This window comes from Schistocerca piceifrons, chromosome 9, assembly GCF_021461385.2.
Source record: "Schistocerca piceifrons isolate TAMUIC-IGC-003096 chromosome 9, iqSchPice1.1, whole genome shotgun sequence".
In the NCBI taxonomy this organism is placed as follows: domain Eukaryota; kingdom Metazoa; phylum Arthropoda; class Insecta; order Orthoptera; family Acrididae; genus Schistocerca; species Schistocerca piceifrons.
In genome coordinates, this window is record NC_060146.1 from 136,431,034 (window position 1) to 136,452,102 (window position 21,069).

General features: G+C 45.2%; 1 protein-coding gene across 1 annotated transcript; it reads left to right on the forward strand.

Annotated features, from left to right (window-relative positions):
* Positions 1 to 378: 378 nt before the first annotated feature.
* On the forward strand, positions 379 to 6,303 carry LOC124716951 (cuticle protein 6.4-like). The gene is made up of 2 exons (XM_047243541.1): positions 379 to 508; positions 5,911 to 6,303. Exons 1-2 carry the CDS (start codon positions 494 to 496, stop codon positions 6,136 to 6,138), a joined length of 243 nt encoding a protein of 80 aa, XP_047099497.1. The 5' UTR covers positions 379 to 493; the 3' UTR covers positions 6,139 to 6,303.
* The last annotated feature ends 14,766 nt before the right edge of the window (positions 6,304 to 21,069 follow it).

Below are 21,069 nucleotides of genomic sequence, written 5' to 3' on the forward strand. Positions count from 1 at the left end.
TTTTATGAGTTTTTGGACTGTGATCAAATTAATCTATTTTCCGACTCGGCCAAACGTTTGATTAGTTGTATGGTTAGAGTCGCTGGCGACCCTAATCTTAACGTAATAACCCGTAGAAACAAGTTAGTTACAAAGTCTTCTGGACGTTACACTATTCAACACACGACCTATTTCTCATCAGCTATCGTCTATAGAGTGCCGTATAACGTAACGCAGCACTGTGGTGACTGACTGCACTTTGATGCCGCCTCACGCCTCAGATCACGCCCCCTCGTGAGCTACAGCCGCCCCAGAAGCTGGACAGCTGCTCCACCGGAGCGACAGGTGGCCGGCCGAGGCCTTGGGCTGCCTGCAGCGTCCAGTTTGACCCTCGTCCAGCCGACCCCGCCCTCAGACCCCCCAACAGCTGCTGTATATAAGAAGCACGCAGCCTCTGCTGAGGCACCGTACAGCTCTTCCAACACCAGTGGCTGCTCACTGCACTACGCCAATCATGTTCAAGTCCCTGGTGAGTATCACTCAATTTTCTAAAATTACAACTTTTCCACCATCGACTGCCACTTTTGGTTCCGTATCTCAGTTCGTAAAAACTGAACCCATATAGGACCACTTTATCCTCCCTCAGCCAGTCTGTCTGTCTGTTTGTAAGGCTGTACAAAACTCTTTTTCTGAGGAATGGATAAACATATCAAGTTGAAATTTGTGTCACATATTCAGGTCCCTTGGCGATGTAAAAAAGTAAAGGATCTAGGTCACTATAATGAACATACTCATACTATAATGAATTGTGTATTGAACTGGGGACCTAGAAACGACGGAGAGGCTTAGTCCCCGCCGGAGCCCTCCACAACCCCACAGCAGGCTACAGCAGTCCACTCACCCTACCGCCGCCCCGCACCTATCAGAGGGTTATTGTGTGGTTCGGCCCCCAGTGGACCCGCCCCCCTTCCCCACCCCCTTTGGGAACGTCTCATATCAGACGAGTGTACCCCAAATCCCAAATGTTTGCGTGGTACATTAATAATGGTGTACGCGTACGTGGAGACAGTGTTTGCGCAGCTATCACCGACGTAGTGTAACTGAGGCGGAATAAGGGAAACCAGCCCGTATTCACCGAGGCAGGTGGAAAACAGCCTTAAAAACCGTCCAGGGGACCGGCACGCCTCCCCCCCCCCTCAGGAAGCAGCGCGTAAGATGGTGTGGCTAGCCAGGCGAGCAACCTATAGGATACTTCCCATTGGTCGAGAATCACAAAATTTGGCAAGAACCAAGATTTCATTGTACCAATAACGGAAAAAAATATCCTCAGATTGTTAATTTGTAATCATATCACACGAAACAAATTTTTTTTCATTTGTTGTCAGATTGCCTTGAAGTTGGAATTTATGTCACGTACTAAGGGCTATAATAACTTACCGGTGTATTAAATATAAGCTTCTAAGTCAATGCAACCAAAAGATTAGTCATTTATGTCACATACATAGATACTTGCAACCTCAGTCATCAAAACCCCTGGGGTACTTTCCGTTCACTGAGAATCATGAAATTTACCAAGAACCAAGCTTTCACAGTACAATCAAAGGAAAAAAAATAAGAAAAATTTTAGTTTGTGGTTATATTACAAAAAATTGCTTCGTCATTTCTTGTCTGACGGCAATGCCTCCTTTTTTCTCAGAAACAGGTAATATAAGTTCAAATTTATGTCACATTCTAAGGTCGGTGCTCCCTTGAGATTCTAAGTCAGTCCAGTCGAAAGATACCGCCGCATATGTCACATATTTTTGGTGCTCGCAATCTGACACATCAAAACCTCTAGGGTACTTCCAGTTGGTCTATAATCACGATATTTGTCAACAAGAAATGCTTCACAGTACAAGTCGGAAATTGTTAACTTGGAACTGTATTACAATAAAAAAACTGTGATTTTTTTTATCTGACTGTCTGCCTGTCCCTCCGCCTGTTAGCACCCCATCTCTCAGGAACGGGTAGAAGTATCAACTTGAATTTTGTCACATACTGAGGTTTACAGTCGATTTTCGGTCTAAAAATGTTAAGCTTTTAAGATAATGCACTCAAAAGACGCAGCAGTTTGTCACAGATTTTGATACTCGTCAACTCCCTCATTAAAAGCTATTGCGTACGTCTCCTTCTCGTGGAATCATGAAATTTGGCAAGAAGAATAGTTACAGAGTACAATCACAGGACAAAACTAAGAAAAAAATCAGAATATTTCTTTTGCCATTTATCATCCGACGTCAGACTTGTTAAATCATTGTCGAAAGTCTTGGAATCCGTGAGTCCGGTATACAGTTTTCGAAAATTTCCATTACAGACTTATAGATCTTGTAGAGGACGATGAATGCGTAATATTTTGTACAGGAACACATGCCTGGAAACGTCATACAACAACGCTATAGAGCGTCAACGCTACAGACGCCGGCACGTGTAAATGCAAGCAAATACAGAGTGATTCCGAGACGATATTAAAAAATTTCAGAGATGGTTCAAATGGTTCAAATGGCTCTGAGCACTATGGGACTTAACATCTGTGGTCATCAGTCCCCTAGAACTTAGAACTACTTAAACCTAACTAACCTAAGGACAGCACACACATCCATGCCCGAGGCAGGATTCGAACCTGCGACCGTAGCAGTCGCGCGGTTCCGAACTGAGCGCCTAGAACCGCTAGACCACCGCGGCCGGCTTTCAGGGATGATGCAGAAGTATAAATGTATCAGTTTGAGGTACCTAAGTGTCATCATACCGGAAACGAATGAGTCAAACGTTGTAAGCGAAAACAATCTGATACACACCTGAGGACGCAAACAGCCCGCATTCCCTTTAAAGACATTTTTTTATTTTTTATTTACACGCCAAGTTCCGTAGGACCAAATTGAGGAGCAAATCTCCAAGGTCATGGAACGTATCAGTACTTGAAATTACAACATAAAACTAATAACAGATAAAAATAAATGTTTATGAACCCGAAAAAAACTCAGTCCATAAGTTTAAGTAAACGCAATCAACAATACAATGGATTTCACAGAATATGTAAAAACTGACTATGAATGTCCAGAGATTTGAACATTCAACCTCCTCAGTGTTTACCAATGTGCCACCTGGCTGCTGTTGATGTTTACCTGTATGCAATTCCTCTTGGCCCACTGTGTGTATAACAGGCAGTGCAGGACCGAAATTACACCCCTGTGGGTCTTGACAAGCAGTCCTTAGCAACTGTAGAGCTTCCATGCGCAAATCTACTAATTTGACATATATGAACGCCTGAAATTTTGGCTACATGTACATGGATACGCCGAAGCTGGCCGCTGTGACCGAGGGGTTCTAGGCGCTGCAGTCTGGAACCGCGTGCCCGCTACGGTCGCAGGTTCGAATCCTGCCTCGGGTAGGGATGTGTGTGATGTCCTCAGGTTAGTTAGGTTTAAGTATTTCTAAGTTCTGGGGGACTGATGACCTCAGATGTTAAGTCCCATAGTGCTCAGAGCCATTTTTGATACTCCGAAAATCACATTCAAATGCCTGACAGAGGATTCATCGAACGACCAACACAATAATTCTCTGTTACTCCATTCTCGAACAGCGCGCGGAAAAAAACGAAAATCTCTATCTTTCCTTGTGAGGTCTTATTTCGCTTATTTTATATGATGATCGTTTCTCCATATGTAGGTAGGCGCCAAAACACATTTTCGCATTCCGAGTAGAAAGTTGTTGATTGAAATTTCGTAAGAAGATTCCGCCACAACGAAGAACGCCTTTGTTTTAATTATGTCTACCCCAAATCCTGTATGATGTCAGTGACATTTTCTGCCCTATTTCGCGATAATATAAAACGTGCTGCCCTTCTTTGAACGTTTTCAGTGCACTCCGTCAACCCATCTGGTAAGGATCCCACACCGAGCAGCTGTATTCTAATAGAGGACGGACAAGCTTAGTGTTTGGCTATCTCCTTAGTGGATATGTTACATTTCCTAAGTGTACTGCCATTAAAAAGCAGTCTTTGGTTAGCCTTGTCCACAATATTTTCTATGTGTTCCTTCCAATTTAAGTTGTTCGTAACTGTTGTAATTGCTAGGTATTTAGTTGAAATTGCGTCCTTTAGGTTTGAGTAATTTATCGCTGTTTAACGGATTTCTTTTAGCACTCATATGGATGACCTCACACTTTTCGTTATTTAGGGTCAATTGCCAATTTTCGCACCATACAGATATATTTTCTAAATCGTTTTGCAATCTGTTTTGATCTTCTGATGACTTTACTAGTCGATAAACGACGGCGTCATCTGCAAACAATCTAAGACGCCTCCTCAGATTGTCTCCCAAATCGTTTATATAGATAAGTAACAGCAACAGGTCTGTAACGCTACCTTGGGGAACGCTAGAAATCACTTCTATTTTACTCGATGACTTTCCATCAGTTACTACGAACTGTGACCTCTCTGACACGAATCACGAATCTAGTCACATAACTGAGACGATATTCCATAAGCACGCAATTCCACTCTAAGCCGCTCGCGTGGTACGGTGTCAAAAGCCTTCTGGAAATCTAGAAATACGGGATCAATTCGAAATCCCTTGTCAATAGCATGCACCACTTCGTGTGTGTAAAGAGCTAGTTGTGCTTCACAAGAGCGGTGTTTTCTAAATTCGTGTTGACACCGTGCCAATAATCCATTGTCTTCGAGGTAATTCATAACGCAGTATATGTTCCAAAATGCAGCTGCATATCGACTTTAATGATATGGACCGGTAATTTAGTGGATTACTCGTACTGCCTTTTTTGAATAATGGTGTGACCTTTGCAACGTTCCACTCTATGGGTACGGATCATTCGTCGAGAGAGCGGTTATACATGATTGTTAAGTATGGAGCTATAGCATCAGCATTGTCTGTAAGAAAGTTTGTTGGTTACAGTCTGGACCTGAAGGCTTGCTTTTATTAAGTGACTTAAGTCACTTCACTACTCTATGCATATCCACTTCTAAGTTGGCACCTGTTCTTGATTGGAATTCTACAGCGCTTACTTTGTCTTCTTTGACGAAGGAATTTTTCGAGGCTGTGTTTAGTAATGCTGATTTGGCAGCGCTGTCAATAGTATTTCCATTGCTGTCACGCTCAGAAGGCACTGATTGTGTCTTGCCTCCAGTAGAATTTACATAGCACCTGAATCTCATTGGATTTTCTGAAAGGTTTTCAGGCAAAGTTTTGCTATGGAAACTATTATAAGCGTCTAGCACTGAAGTTCGCCCTAAATTTCGAGCTTGGAGATTATCATTACGTTTAAATTTGACACGCTTTTTTCGTTGTTTCTGCAATAGTTTTCTGCTCTGTTTTGTGTAAAAAAGGGGTACCAGCTCCGTCGTTTGTTAATTTACTTGGTTTAAATCTCTCCACTGCTGTCGATACTATTTTTTTTAAATTCAAGCAACACCTGGTCTACACTTGCATTGTTAATTAGGAAGGAGTGGAGATTGACTTTCAGGAAGGAGTCAAGTGAATTTTAATCTGCATTATAAAAAGGTATAATTTTCGTTTGCTTTTGGAGGGTTTGGTGGTTACAATATTCAGTCTCGCTACGACAACCCTGTGTTCGCTTGTCCTTGTATCCGTTTTGAGGCTCGTTATTAGCATTCTTTCAGGAGCGCAAGTCCTGCAAGGTTCGCAGGAGAGCTTCTGTAAAGTTTGGAATGTAGAAGACGAGGTACTGGTGGAAGTAAGGCTGTGAGGACGGGGCGTGAGTCGTGCTTGGGTAGCTCATTTGGTGGAGCACTTGCCCGCGAAAGGCAAAGGTCCCGAGTTCGAGTCTCGGTCCGGCATGTAGTTTGAATCTGCCAGGAAGTTTCAGCTCAGGATTATCTGTTGTTAGTTCTGTGTGTGACCACGCTCTACTTTGCAGGTCCTGGCCCTGTGCCTGCTGGTGGCGGTCTTCGCCGCTGAGGAGTCCGCCCCCAAGGAGAAGCGCGGCCTGGCCTACGCCACTGGCCTCAGCTACTCCGCCCCCCTCGCCTACTCCTCCGGACTCTACAGTGGATACGGATACCCTGGATATGCTGGATACTACGGCTACGGTGGCCTGGGATATGCTGCAGCTCCGTTCGCCTATGGATACCATGGATACATCTGAAATGCATAGAATTCATTTTTGAGAAATAATCAGCCTTTCTGTATATTCACAAAAGATTTCTCAAGCATTGAAACTTTAATTCGAGGTACTCAGTTCGCTTGTCCTAGGCTCCTTTCTCAACAATGTACTTACAGTGAACTCTAGTAAAATTTTTCTATCCACAAATATGAGCTAATTTATTTTTGTTGTGATTTTATACAGCTTTCAAAACATCTTCCTTTATAATCCTTGAGCTCATTAGAATTGTTAATGAACGAGACATACTTAACAACTAGTTGGACTCATCTAACAACTTCATTGCAGAGTTTAAGCTCAGCCTTTCAGAATAAATCCATCTACCAGAAATCATGCATATATTTGTTAGAAAGTAGTTTGTGACTAGTGCAATAGAACTTTAAAATCAGTACCGGCATTAGACTGTTGTTTAATTACAGTGTTACATTACACTTGCACAATCATAATTTAGGCTTGTGCTGGCCAGTGTGGCCGAGCGGTTCTAGGCTCTTCAGACTGGAACCGCGCGACCACTACAGTCACAGGTTCGAATCCTTCCTCGGGCATGGGTGTCTGTGATGTCCCTAGGTTAGTTAGGTTTAAGTAGTTCTAAGTTCTAGGGGACTGATGGCTTCAGATGTTAAGTCCCATAGTGCTCAGAGCCACTTGAACGATTCGATTTCGGCTTCATAGTGCCATTACCAAGTGTTTTAAGTGTTATAAATTGCCTTTGATGGCGTACTGTCGTATTGAAATACCATCTTTGGCAATTTATAACACTTAAAATACTTGATAATGGCACTATGAAGCCGAAATCATAATTGTGTACGTTTAATATAACACTGTAAATAAACAAGTCTAATGGTGGTACTGACTTTAAAGAAATATATTATGACTGTGACCCCGCATTATGAAAAAATTATTAAGTACACTAGAAGGCCAACAGAATGTTCGAGATTTCGTGTGACTATTTCATAAGTAAACAAAGGACAAGCTTCTTCTATCTCTATCTCATAATCAACGACCTCTCCATTTCCTTTTTCTTGCATTCAAAGTTCACCTGCTGGCCTTTGCTTCGAACCAATGCTGCTTACTCCCTGTCCTGATCACTAACTCCTCCTACATTCCATATGTGATACTCACATATCACTTAAACACACATCGATATGAACTAGTATAGCTTGTGGTCGAAATTCGACCAACTGAATCAGTGGGCCTGATCTATAATAAAAATCTCATGTATCTCAAGTAATCTCAAGTAATATACAAGATATAAAACTGTACTTGATATTTTAGCGTCAGAAATAACCAATAGAAAATGCTGCTCTGTAGCTACGAGTATTCGTGAAATAATTCCTTGATTTCTCTTAAACTGGTCGATGATTTGAAGTGAGTCCTCGATACAGTGTGCTAGAAAATCTATCTTGTGTCAACGGCAACAAATTAATCTTTCCCTTGCAGCAACGCAATGTAAATGCCATTGTATCGTCTGCAATAACCTCAGATGCGAAATGATTTGCATTAGGAAATCTTTACTGTAATTTCATCAAAGCGCAGTTATAATTGTCACAATTATTTAGAATTACGTTCAGTCCACACTTAAGTTTATCTTTTGATAAAGGGGTACGATTACCGCTATCACTGTCCATACTATTCCTATTATTTTGTCTACACAAAAATTATGTCTCTCTAGCTCTTCACCTTTCAGTCTGTTTACTGTTTTTCTTCGAGGCATACCCTAAAACAGATATAGTTTCCGTATAATAAAGGAAGTCGTAGCTAGTCAAAGTGAAGAAACCGAAAATTAGGAAACGCTTCACATTGACCATACGGCGCGGTATAGATGGGCCCAGCAACATGCCGAATGGACCGCTCAGGTTTGGCACCATGTTCTCTTCATGGATGAGTGTCGCGTATCCCTTCAACCAGACAATCGTGGGAGACGTGTTTGGAGGCAACCCGGCCATGCTGAACCCCTTAGACACACTGTCCAGCAAATGCAGCAAGGTGCAGGTTCCCTGCTGTTTTGGAGAGGCATTATGTGGGACCGACGTACGCCGCTGATGGACATGGAAGACGCCGTAACGGCTGTACGATACGTGAATGCCATCCTGCAACTCATAGTGGAATCATATCGGCAGCATATTGGTGAGGCATTCGTCTTCATGGACGACAATTCGCGCCCACATCGTACACTTCTTGTGAATGACCTCCTTCAGGGTAACGACATCGCTCTATTAGAGTGGCCTGGGATAGATTGCAAAGGCCGGCCGCGGTGGCCGAGTTGTTCTAGGCGCTTCAGTCCCGAACCGCGCGACTGCTACGGTCGCAGGTTCGAATCCTGCCTCGGTCATGGATGTGTGTGATGTCCTCAGGTTAGTTAGGTTTAAGTAGTTCTAAGCTCTAGGGGACTGATGACCTCTGTTGTTATGTCCCATAGTGCTCAGAGGCATTTGAACCACTTTTAGATTGAAAAGGGCTGTTTATGGACGACGTGACCCACCAACCACTCTGAGGGATCTACGCCGAATGGCCGTTGAGGAGTGGGACAATCTGGACCAACAGTGCCTTGATGAACTTGTGGATAGTATGTCACGACGAATACAGGCATGCATCTATGCAAGAGGACGCACTACTGCGTCTTAGGGGTACCGGTGTGTGCAGCAATGTAGATCACCACCTCTGGATGTCTCGTTGTATGGTGGTACAACATTCAATGTGTGGTTTTAATGAGCAAAAAAAAAAAAAGGCGGAAAATACGTTTATGTTGATCTCTATTCCAATTTTATGTACAGTTTCCGGAAATCTCGTAACCGAGGTGATGTAAAACTGTTTTGATGTGTGTTTTATGATAAGTACTACGCTCGTACAAAGAGTGAGCACTGAATCCGGCAGGTGTCACACGGTATGGGGTCCGCACACCATTACGCCAGAAGAAACACCACTGTGCCTCTCCAAAATATTGGAAGTCTGGGACCTCTCACCAAGTGGTCGCCACATTCGCCAATGGTGGTCAGCCACGGTGGTACAGAACAGTGATTAATCGTTGAACGCAATGAGACGATACTCATCGGCGGTCCATGCTTCATGGTCACGGCACCCCGCCAAAACGCAGCCGTTTGTGTTGCGGTGTTAAGTACAACCGTTTATTTGTTTTTTTTTGTTTTTTGGTCATTGGTCTTCTGACTGGTCTGATGCCATCCGCCACGAATTCCTCTCCTGTGGCGATCTCTTCATCTCAGAGTACCACCTCCAACCTGCGTCCTCAATTCTTTGCTGGATGTATTCCAATCTCTGTCTTCCTCTACAGTTTTTGCCCTCTACAGCTGCCTCTAGTACCATGGAAGTCATTCCCTCTGTCTTAAGAGATGCCCTTTCATCCTTATCAGTGTCTTCCACATATTCCTTTTCTCTCCGCTTCTGCGCAGAACCTCCTCATTCCTTATCTTATCAGTCTACCTACACTCCTGGAAATGGAAAAAAGAACACATTGACATGGGTGTGTCAGACCCACCATACTTGCTCCGGATACTGCGAGAGGGCTGTACAAGCAATGATCACACGCACGGCACAGCGGACACACCAGGAACCGCGGTGTTGGCCGTCGAATGGCGCTAGCTGCGCAGCATTTGTGCACCGCCGCCGTCAGTGTCAGCCAGTTTGCCGTGGCATACGGAGCTCCATCGCAGTCTTTAACACTGGTAGCATGCCGCGACAGCGTGGACGTGAACCGTATGTGCAGTTGACGGACTTTGAGCGAGGGCGTATAGTGGGCACGTGGGAGGCCGGGTGGACGTACCGCCGAATTGCTCAGCATGTGGGGCGTGAGGTCTCCACAGTACATCGATGTTGTCGCCAGTGGTCGGCGGAAGGTGCACGTGCCCGTCGACCTGGGACCGGACCGCAGCGACGCACGGATGCACGCCATGACCGTAGGATCCTACGCAGTGCCGTAGGGGACCGCACCGCCACTTCCCAGCAAATTAGGGACACTGTTGCTCCTGGGGTATCGGCGAGGACCATTCGCAACCGTCTCCATGAAGCTGGGCTACGGTCCCGCACACCGTTAGGCCGTCTTCCGCTCACGCCCCAACATCGTGCAGCCCGCCTCCAGTGGTGTCGCGACAGGCGTGAATGGAGGGACGAATGGAGACGTGTCGTCTTCAGCGATGAGAGTCGCTTCTGCCTTGGTGCCAATGATGGTCGTATGCGTGTTTGGCGCCGTGCAGGTGAGCGCCACAATCAGGACTGCATACGACTGAGGCACACAGGGCTAACACCCGGCATCATGGTGTGGGGAGCGATCTCCTACACTGGCCGTACACCACTGGTGATCGTCGAGGGGACACTGAATAGTGCACGGTACATCCAAACCGTCATCGAACCCATCGTTCTGCCATTCCTAGACCGGCAAGGGAACTTGCTGTTCCAACAGGACAATGCACGTCCGCATGTATCCCGTGCCACCCAACGTGCTCTAGAAGGTGTAAGTCAACTACCCTGGCCAGCAAGATCTCCGGATCTGTCCCCCATTGAGCATGTTTGGGACTGGATGAAGCGTCGTCTCACGCGGTCTGCACGTCCAGCACGAACGCTGGTCCAACTGAGGCGCCAGGTGGAAATGGCATGGCAAGCCGTTCCACAGGACTACATCCAGCATCTCTACGATCGCCTCCATGGGAGAATAGCAGCCTGCATTGCTGCGAAAGGTGGATATACACTGTACTAGTGCCGACATTGTGCATGCTCTGTTACCTGTGTCTATGTGCCTGTGGTTCTGTCAGTGTGATCATGTGATGTATCTGACCCCAGGAATGTGTCAATAAAGTTTCCCCTTCCTGGGACAATGAATTCACGGTGTTCTTATTTCAATTTCCAGGAGTGTATTTTCAACATTCATCTATAGCACCACATCCCAGATGCTTCGATTCTCTTCTGTTCCGGTTTCCCCACAGTCCATGATTCACTACCATACAATGCTGTACTCCAGACGTACGTTGTCAGAAATTTAATCCTCAAATCAAGGTCTATGTTTGGTACTAGTAGACTTCCCTTGGCCAGGAATGCCCTCTTTGAGATTGTCCTGCATTTGATGTTGTCCATGCTCCTTCCGTCATTCGTTATTTTACTGCCTCGGTGGCTGAATTCCTTAACTTCATCTACGTGTTGTTGTTATGGTCTTCAGTCCAGAGACTGGTTTGATGCAGCTCTCCATGCTACTCTATCCTGTGCAAGCTTCTTCATCTCCCAGCACCTACTGCAACCTACATCCTTCTGAATCTGCTTGGTGTATTCATCTCTTGGTCTCCCTCTACGATTTTTACCCTCCACGCTGCCCTCCAATATTAAATTGGTGATCCTTTGATGCCTCAGAACATGTCCTACCAACCGATCTCTTCTTCTAGTCAAGTTGTGCCACAAACTTCTCTTCTCCCCAATCCTATTCAACACCTCCTCATTAGTTATGTGATCTACCCATCTAATCTTCAGCATTCTTCTGTAGCACCACATTTCGAAAGCTTCTATGCTCTTCTTTTGTAAACTATTAATTGTCCATGTTTCACTTCCATACATGGCTACACTCCATACAAATACTTTCAGAAACGACTTCCTGACATTTAAATCTATACTCGATGTTAACAAATTTCTCTTCTTCAGAAACGCTTTCCTTCCCATTGCCAGTCTACATTTTATATCCTCTCTACTTCGACCATCATCAGTTATTTTGCTCCCCAAATAGCAAAACTCCTTTACTACTTTAAGTGTCTCATTTCCTAATCTAATACCCTCAGCATCACCCGACTTAATTCGACTACATTCCATTATCCTCGTTTTGCTTTTGTTGATGTTCATCTTATATCCTCCTTTCAAGACACTATCCATTCCGTTCAATTGCTCTTCCAAGTCATTTGCTGTCTCTGACAGAATTACAATGTCATCGGCGAACCTCATTTATTTCTTCTCCATGGATTTTAATACCTACTCCGAACTTTTCTTTTGTTTCCTTCACTGCTTGCTCATTATACAGATTGAATAACATCGGGGAGAGGCTACAACCCTGTCTCACTCCCTTCTGCTTCCCTTTCATGCCCCTCAACTCTTATAACTGCCATTTGGTTTCTATACAAATTGTAAATAGCCTTTCGCTCCCTGTATTTTACCCCTGCCACCTTCAGAATTTGGAAGAGTGTATTCCAGTCAACATTGTCAAAAGCTTTCTCTAAGTCTACAAATGCAAGAAACGTACGTTTGCCTTTCGTTAATCTAGCTTCTAAGATAAGTCGTAGGGTCAGTATTGCCTCACGTGTTCCAATATTTCTACGGAATCCAAACTGATCTTCCCCTAGTTCGGCTTCTACTAGTTTTTCCATTCGTCTGTAAAGAATTCGCGTTAGTATTTTGCAGTTGTGAGTTATTAAACTGATAGTTTGGTAAATTTCACATCTGTCAACGCCTGCTTCCTTTGGGATTGGAATTATTATATTCTTCTTGAAGTCTGAGGGTATTTCGCCTGTCTCATACATCTTGCTCACCAGATGGTAGAGTTTTGTCAGGACTGGCTCTCCCAAGGCTGTCAGTAGTTCTAATGGAAGGAGAAAAATTGTGTCACTAAATTTTAACCCTGGGTACCAGATGCCAGTACGAACCAAAGTTACTAATGTTGTGCAGGTCGACAACGCACAATTTTTAAAATACGGAAACTTGGCGCCACGCGCTCCGATTGGCCGCGGGATTGCCCTGTTGCCAGATGCTGTGGACAACGCATGGCCGCGAATGCTTTGCCTGCCGGATATCGCGGTGTATCCAAAACAGCCCGCAGTGACGCGTCGGGGGACGTTTGTATGTGTGAACCGACAACCATAGCGCTGCCCGTCAACCGATGAACGGCAACACGGCAGTCCCACGGCCAATCGGAGCGCGTGGCGCCAAGTTCCCGTAGTTTAAAAATGGCGCTATGTCGACGTACACAACATTAATAATTTTTGGTCCCACTGGCATCAGCTGTCCGGGCTTAAAATTTCGAGACACATTTTTCTCCCCCCCCCCCCCCCCCCCCGCCCCGGCCCCGGTACTTCGTGACCACCAATCCTCATAAGTTTCTCACTGTTTTCATTTCTGCTAATTCTCAGTACTTTCGTCTTTCCGCGATTTACTCTAAATTCATAATCTGTACTCATTAGGTTATTCAGTCCGTTCAGCGGATCATGTAATTCTTCTTCTCCACTTTCATTCAGGATAGCAATGTCACCAGAGAATCGTGTCATTGATCCTGCAGCCTACGCGTGATCAAAAAGTAACCAGAATTTTTCAGTTTCGTAGGTTTTATACATCGCTTTTTCAAAGCTTTTTATGTCCCTGATGTATGTTCGGATCCTTAGCTGCTTTGAATATTTAGCTTTTTGTTGACGGTCGGAAAGGTTATACGCGTTTTCGAGTTCTTGGCGAATTTTTACTTTCGAAAAAGGTGGATCAAAGAATTTTGTTAAAAAAATGGAATAAAGTGTAGCATCGCATTCGAAATGTTGACTGTGGCTTTTGGCGAATCTGCTATGAGGAAGGCAACAGTTTACGAGTGATTTAAACGTTCCAAAGAGGGTCGAGAAGACGTCTAACACGACGACCGCCTTTGCACGTCTTAGGACATCAACATTACTGACGACCATGTGAAAGAAGTAAAAAAAAAATGGTTCTGTGAAATCGACGAACCACCGTCAGGGAGGTTGCTGATGATGTCGGCATATCCTTTGACTGACGACAAACAAATTTTTCGGGTGTTTTGGGCATGAAATGTGTAGCAGGAAAACTTGTTCCGAAATGGTTGAATTTCTAACGAAAACAACGTGGCGTAGACATCGCTCAGGAATTACTGAATGACAATGAAGTCGACAATTACCCAGGACTTCTAGAGAAGGCTATGACAGCTGGTGGAACGTGGGTATACAAGTACGACATCAAAACCGAGGCCCGGTTGTCCCCATGCAAATTGCTTGAAGAGCCTGGACCGGAAAAAGATCGACATGTTCGATCACACGTGAAGGCTCTTCTCACTGTTTCCCTCTGTTACGGTGAAATAGTACATCGTGAGTTGCTGCCTTATGGTCCTAAGGTCAATAAGGAATACTACCTGGAAACTGCGCGCCATTTGCGTGGAGCAGTCCGAAGAAAACGGCCAGAACTGTGACAAAACTACTCTTGGAAATTGCTTAACGATAACGCTCCGGACACATCTCAATGCCTGTTCGTGATCTTTTTGGCAAGAACCAAAACCGTTATGATTCTTCAGCTACTGTATTCCCCGGAAATGGTCCCCCGCAGCTGTTTCTATTCCTGAGGCTAAAGAGAACCATGAAAAGTCGTCGTTTTGCCGCCATTGATGAGATAAAAACAGAATTGCTGAAGGAACTGAACACCATAACGAAAAGGAAGGTTTAGACGTGCTTCCAAGAATGGAAAAAGCGCTGGCTCAAGTGTACTACGAGCGTAGTTCAATAAGTAATGCCTCACATAAAAAAGAGCCGTTAATACACTCCTGGAAATGGAAAAAAGAACACATTGACACCGGTGTGTCAGACCCACCATACTTGCTCCGGACACTGCGAGAGGGCTGTACAAGCAATGATCACACGCACGGCACAGCGGACACACCAGGAACCGCGGTGTTGGCCGTCGAATGGCGCTAGCTGCGCAGCATTTGTGCACCGCCGCCGTCAGTGTCAGCCAGTTTGCCGTGGCATACGGAGCTCCATCGCAGTCTTTAACACTGGTAGCATGCCGCGACAGCGTGGACGTGAACCGTATGTGCAGTTGACGGACTTTGAGCGAGGGCGTATAGTGGGCATGCGGGAGGCCGGGTGGACGTACCGCCGAATTGCTCAACACGTGGGGCGTGAGGTCTCCACAGTACATCGATGTTGTCGCCAGTGGTCGGCGGAAGGTGCACGTGCCCGTCGACCTGGGACCGGACCGCAGCGACGCACGGATGCACGCCATGACCGTAGGATCCTACGCAGTGCCGTAGGGGACCGCACCGCCACTTCCCAGCAAATTAGGGACACTGTTGCTCCTGGGGTATCGGCGAGGACCATTCGCAACCGTCTCCATGAAGCTGGGCTACGGTCCCGCACACCGTTAGGCCGTCTTCCGCTCACGCCCCAACATCGTGCAGCCCGCCTCCAGTGGTGTCGCGACAGGCGTGAATGGAGGGACGAATGGAGACGTGTCGTCTTCAGCGATGAGAGTCGCTTCTGCCTTGGTGCCAATGATGGTTGTATGCGTGTTTGGCGCCGTGCAGGTGAGCGCCACAATCAGGACTGCATACGACCGAGGCACACAGGGCCAACACCCGGCATCATGGTGTGGGGAGCGATCTCCTACACTGGCCGTACACCACTGATGATCGTCGAGGGGACACTGAATAGTGCACGGTACATCCAAACCGTCATCGAACCCATCGTTCTACCATTCCTAGACCGGCAAGGGAACTTGCTGTTCCAACAGGACAATGCACGTCCGCATGTATCCCGTGCCACCCAACGTGCTCTAGAAGGTGTAAGTCAACTACCCTGGCCAGCAAGATCTCCGGATCTGTCCCCCATTGAGCATGTTTGGGACTGGATGAAGCGTCGTCTCACGCGGTCTGCACGTCCAGCACGAACGCTGGTCCAACTGAGGCGCCAGGTGGAAATGGCATGGCAAGCCGTTCCACAGGACTACATCCAGCATCTCTACGATCGTCTCCATGGGAGAATAGCAGCCTGCATTGCTGCGAAAGGTGGATATACACTGTACTAGTGCCGACATTATGCATGCTCTGTTGCCTGTGTCTATGTGCCTGTGGTTCCGTCAGTGTGATTATGTGATGTATCTGACCCCAGGAATGTGTCAATAAAGTTTCCCCTTCCTGGGACAATGAATTCACGGTGTTCTTATTTCAATTTCCAGGAGTGTATATACAGACAAACGTCCTTATTGGTGCTTCACATTTCATGTTTGTTCTGTGCGCCGGTGAAGATTCGAACGGTTTTGGCGGATGGCAGAGCCGTAGTACACCGTTAAAATGGCGTCCACATACGACTCACGATACAAGCAGCGGCTGTTATTGAATTCTTGTGTGCAGAAAAAGAAACGGTGCGGAACATCTTTAAACGTTTGTGTGCAACGTATGGCGATGCTGCAGTTGATAGGAGTACAGTAGGGCAATAGGTAAATGGGGAAATACAGAAACAGAGCTCCATGATCAGCCACGCTCGACACGGCCTGTCACAGCCACTGCTCCAGACATGCCGAATCGTGCGGACGCCATTATTCGTGCCGACCGGCGCCTCACAACTCGACAATTGGCTCTACAGTCGTCGGTCAGCATTGGAAGTGCGTCTGCAATGATCGAGACTCTCGGATATTCAAAGAGGTGCTCACGATGGGTTCCACGAATGCTCACAGCGGATCACAAGATTCATTTCAGGTAATTCACTAGTCCGAATGCTACGAGTCTTGACCAGGGGTGTGGGCTGACACAGGCTGTTGGAGGCAGCTCATTATTTGCTCTTGGATATCAGACGCAAATATGAAGCGGTGCACAATATGGCGATTCCCCTCTCCCATGTTGTGCCTACGAGAATACCGGCCCTCACATTCCCATGCATTACTACGTCGCATCGCTACCTCATCCGAATAATCCACTGATTACATATTGCACGATTTGACCAGCCAACCAAATGGCGACCCACAGTGAGGACCCTTTGAAACTCGGGAAACTCTGTCAGGCGCTGATAACTCTGTCTCATGTGACTACAAGTCATCTCTGTGTTATTCACAGTGACCACTCAACATCTGGCGCTATTGTATACGCTGGCATGCCGGATAACAGCGTTACACAAGACAACATTAATGCACTCTGGCGGTCGTGCTACCTGCCACACAGAGGTGCAACTCTAACCATTCGCACACTGACGGAAAAATGTTCTCACATGAAGAAATAATTAATATGAAATAATGAAATTTCGGGGAATACTTTTGCCCAGGTAACATATGTGACTAAAATTGCAAGATTACACGTTAATCTAAGGGCGAGATAAGCCATTGGAAACGTGAAATACTGGTACATTAATAACAGGTGTAACACTCAGACTGTCGAATGCAAACACGCATTGTGTTTACAAGTACCGGACATCAGTTCGTGGGATGGAGATCCACGCCAGTTTAGTGATTACAGCAACCGAATGAAAACAATCGATTCATTCGGTTGTTGGGAAACAACAGACGCATTCGGTTGCAGTTTTCCGTATCGGATGAACTATTCATTCATTCTTTTGAGTGAAATCCCTCTGGGGGAGCCGGCGGGTGTGACCGTGCGGTTCTAGGCGCTTCAGTCTGGAACCTCGTGACCGCTACGGTCGAAGGTTCGAATCCTGCCTCGGGCATGGATGTGTGTGGTGTCCTTAGGTTAGTTAGGTTTAAGTAGTTCTAAGTTCTAGGGGACTGATGACCACAGATGTTAAGTCCCATAGTGCTTAGAGCCATTTCAACCATTTGAACCTGTGGGGGACCTATTGAATGAAAACGGTCAAGTAAGTCGGTTGTAGTTATACGTGCCGACTGGATTCTTATTCATTTATTTTTTTGAGTGAAAGCAGTCTGCGGGAAAAACTGAATGAAAACATTCGACACCGTTGCAGCTTTGCATATTGACTGAATTATTCACTCTTTCTCTTATATTTAAAAAATTTATTGAAATAGTTTTTTTCTGCTTTCTGGTCTTGTGTGTGCTAAATTTTTCAACTGATTTCAGACATACTGATGAGAGTACAACAGCGACATGCGGTAAATTTCTGATTTATTTCTGCCGCTCTTCAAGTGAGTCAACGACTCTGTTACTTTCTCCTACGTATACAGGGTGTTACAAAAAGGTACGGCCAAACTTTCAGGAAACATTCCTCACACACAAATAAAGAAAATATGTTACGTGGACATGTGTCAGGAAACGCTTAATTTCCATGTTAGAGCTCATTTTAGTTTCGCAGTATATACTGTACTTTCTCGATTCACCGCCAGTTGGCCCAATTGAAGGAAGGTAATGTTGACTTCGGTGCTTGTGTTGACATGCGACTCATTGCTCCACAGTAATAGCATCAAGCACATCAGTACGTAGCATCAGCAGGTTAGTATTCATCACGAACGTGGTTTTGCAGTCAGTGCAATGTTTACAAATGCGGATTTGGCAGATGCCCATTTGATGTATGGATTAGCACGGGGCAATAGCCGTGGCGCGGTACGTCAGTATCGAGACAGATTTCCAGAACGAAGGTGTCTTAGGGAGCACGGAACATTCCAGCCTATGACTCGCGACTGGGGAAGACCTAGAACGACGAGGACACCTGCAATGGACGAGGCAATTCTTCGTTCAGTTGACGATAACGCTAATGTCAGCGTCAGAGAAGTTGCAGCTGTACAAGGTAACGTTGACCACGTCACTGCATGGAGAGTGCTACGGGAGAACCAGTTGTTTCAGTACCATGTACAGCGTGTGCAGGCACTATCAGCAGCTGATTGGCCTCCACGGATACACTTCTGCGAATGGTTCATCCAACAATGTGTCAATCGTCATTTCAGTGCAAATGTTCTCTTTACGGATGAGGCTTCATTCCAACGTGATCAAATTGTAAATTTTCGCAATCAACATGTGTGGGCTGACGAGAATCCGCACGCAATTGTGCAATCACGTCATCAACACAGATTTTCTGTGAACGTTTGGGCAGGCATTGTTGGTGATGTGTTGATTGGGCCCCATGTTCTTCCACCTACGCTCAATGGAGCACGTTATCATGATTTCATACGGGATACTCTACCTGTGCTGCTAGAACATGTGCCTTTACAAGTACGACACAACATGTGGCTCACGCACGATGGAGCTCCTGCACATTTCAGTCGAAGTGTTCGTGCGCTTCCCAACAACAGATTCGGTGACCGATGGATTGGTAGAGGCGGACCAATTCCATGGCCTCCACGCTCTCCTGACCTCAACCCACTTGACTTTCATTTGTGGGGGCATTTGAAAGCTCTTGTCTACGCAACCCCGGTACAAATGTAGAGACTCTTCTTGCTCGTATTGTGGACGGCTGTGATACATTACGGAATTCTCCAGGGGTGCATCAGCGCATCAGGGATTCCATGCGACCGAGGGTGGATGCATGTATCCTCGCCAACGGAGGACATTTAGAACATTTCCTGTAACAAAGTGTTTGAAGTCACGCTGGTACGTTCTGTTGCTGTGTGGTTCCATTCCACGATTAATGTGATTTGAAGAGAAGTAATAAAATGAGCTCTAACATGGAAATGAAGCGTTTCCGGACACATGTCCACATAACATATTTTCTTTCTTTGTGTGTGAGGAATGTTTCCTGAAAGTTTGGCCGTACGTTTTTGTAACACCCTGTATATCGCTAAAAGACCCCGATTGTAGAAATTAGAGGAAACAGAGCTCACTCAGAAGCTTAGCAGCAATCCTTCTTAATGGCGAAACATTCGGAATTGGAACAGGAGAATTGGTAAATAGCACTGCTACATCAAGTACTCTCCGCCACACACCAGAAAAGAAAGTGAGTTAATATTACATTGTCATTCAGCTCTAAGCTACGTTGAAAGTTTCAAGTCTTTACTTTATCGGGAAGTTAGTTTAAAATCAGTTGCAAAATTTGTACCGGACAGACAGACCGAAAAATAACTCCGGCACACACAAGACTCTAAAGCGAGTTGATATTGCAGTGTCATCCATTTCTAAGATATGGTGAAATTTTCAGGTGTCTAGCTTACTTGGAAGTTAGTTTAAAATCAACTGCAAAATTATTACAGAACGAACAAACGAGAAACTGACATAATAAAAACGTATTAAAAAGTGATCGTTCATTTGTATATAAATAAATTTACTTTGCGGCACCAGGTATTAAACTTCTGAAACCAACTAATAATTTATTTTCAATGCCAAAATTACGAAAATTCGTATATCAGTAAGGAAATACATACATTTTGAAAATACTTTATTTTTAGAAATATATTTTGTTCGCATATCCTCGAAATAAAATACTTTATTTGTCTCTAAAAAGTTGTTAACCTTAGTTGTGGTTCATTGTTGTTGTTGTTGTGGTCTTCAGTCCTGAGACTGGTTTGATGCAGCTCTCCATGCTACTCTATCCTGTGCAAGCTTTTTCATCTCCCAATACCTACTGCAAACTACATCCTTCTGAATCTGCTTAGTGTATTCATCTCTTGGTCTCCCCCTACGATTTTTACCCTCCACGCTGCCCTCCAATACTAAATTGGTGATCCCTTGATGCCTCAGAACATGTCCTACCAACCGATCCCTTCTTCTGGTCAAGTTGTGCCACAAACTTCTCTTCTCCCCAATCCTATTCAATACTTCCTCATTAGTTATGTGATCTACCCATCTAATCTTCAGCATTCTTCTGTAGCACCACATTTCGAAAGCTTCTATTCTCTTCTTGTCCAAGCTAGTTATCGTCCATGTTTCACTTCCATACATGGCTACACTCCATACAAATACTTTCAGAAACGACTTCCTGACACTTAAATCTATACTCGATGTTAACAAATTTCTCTTCTTCAGAAACGCTTTCCTTGCCATTGCCAGTCTACATTTTATATCCTCTCTACTTCGACCATCATCAGTTATTTTGCTCCCCAAATAGCAAAACTCCTTTACTACTTTAAGTGCCTCATTTCCTAATCTAATTCCCTCAGCATCACCCGACTTAATTAGACTACATTCCATTATCCTTGTTTTGCTTTTGTTGATGTTCATCTTATATCCTCCTTTCAAGACACTGTCCATTCCATTCAACTGCTCTTCCAAGTCCTTTGCTGTCTCTGACAGAATTACAATGTCATCGGCGAACCTCAAAGTTTTTATTTCTTCTCCATGAA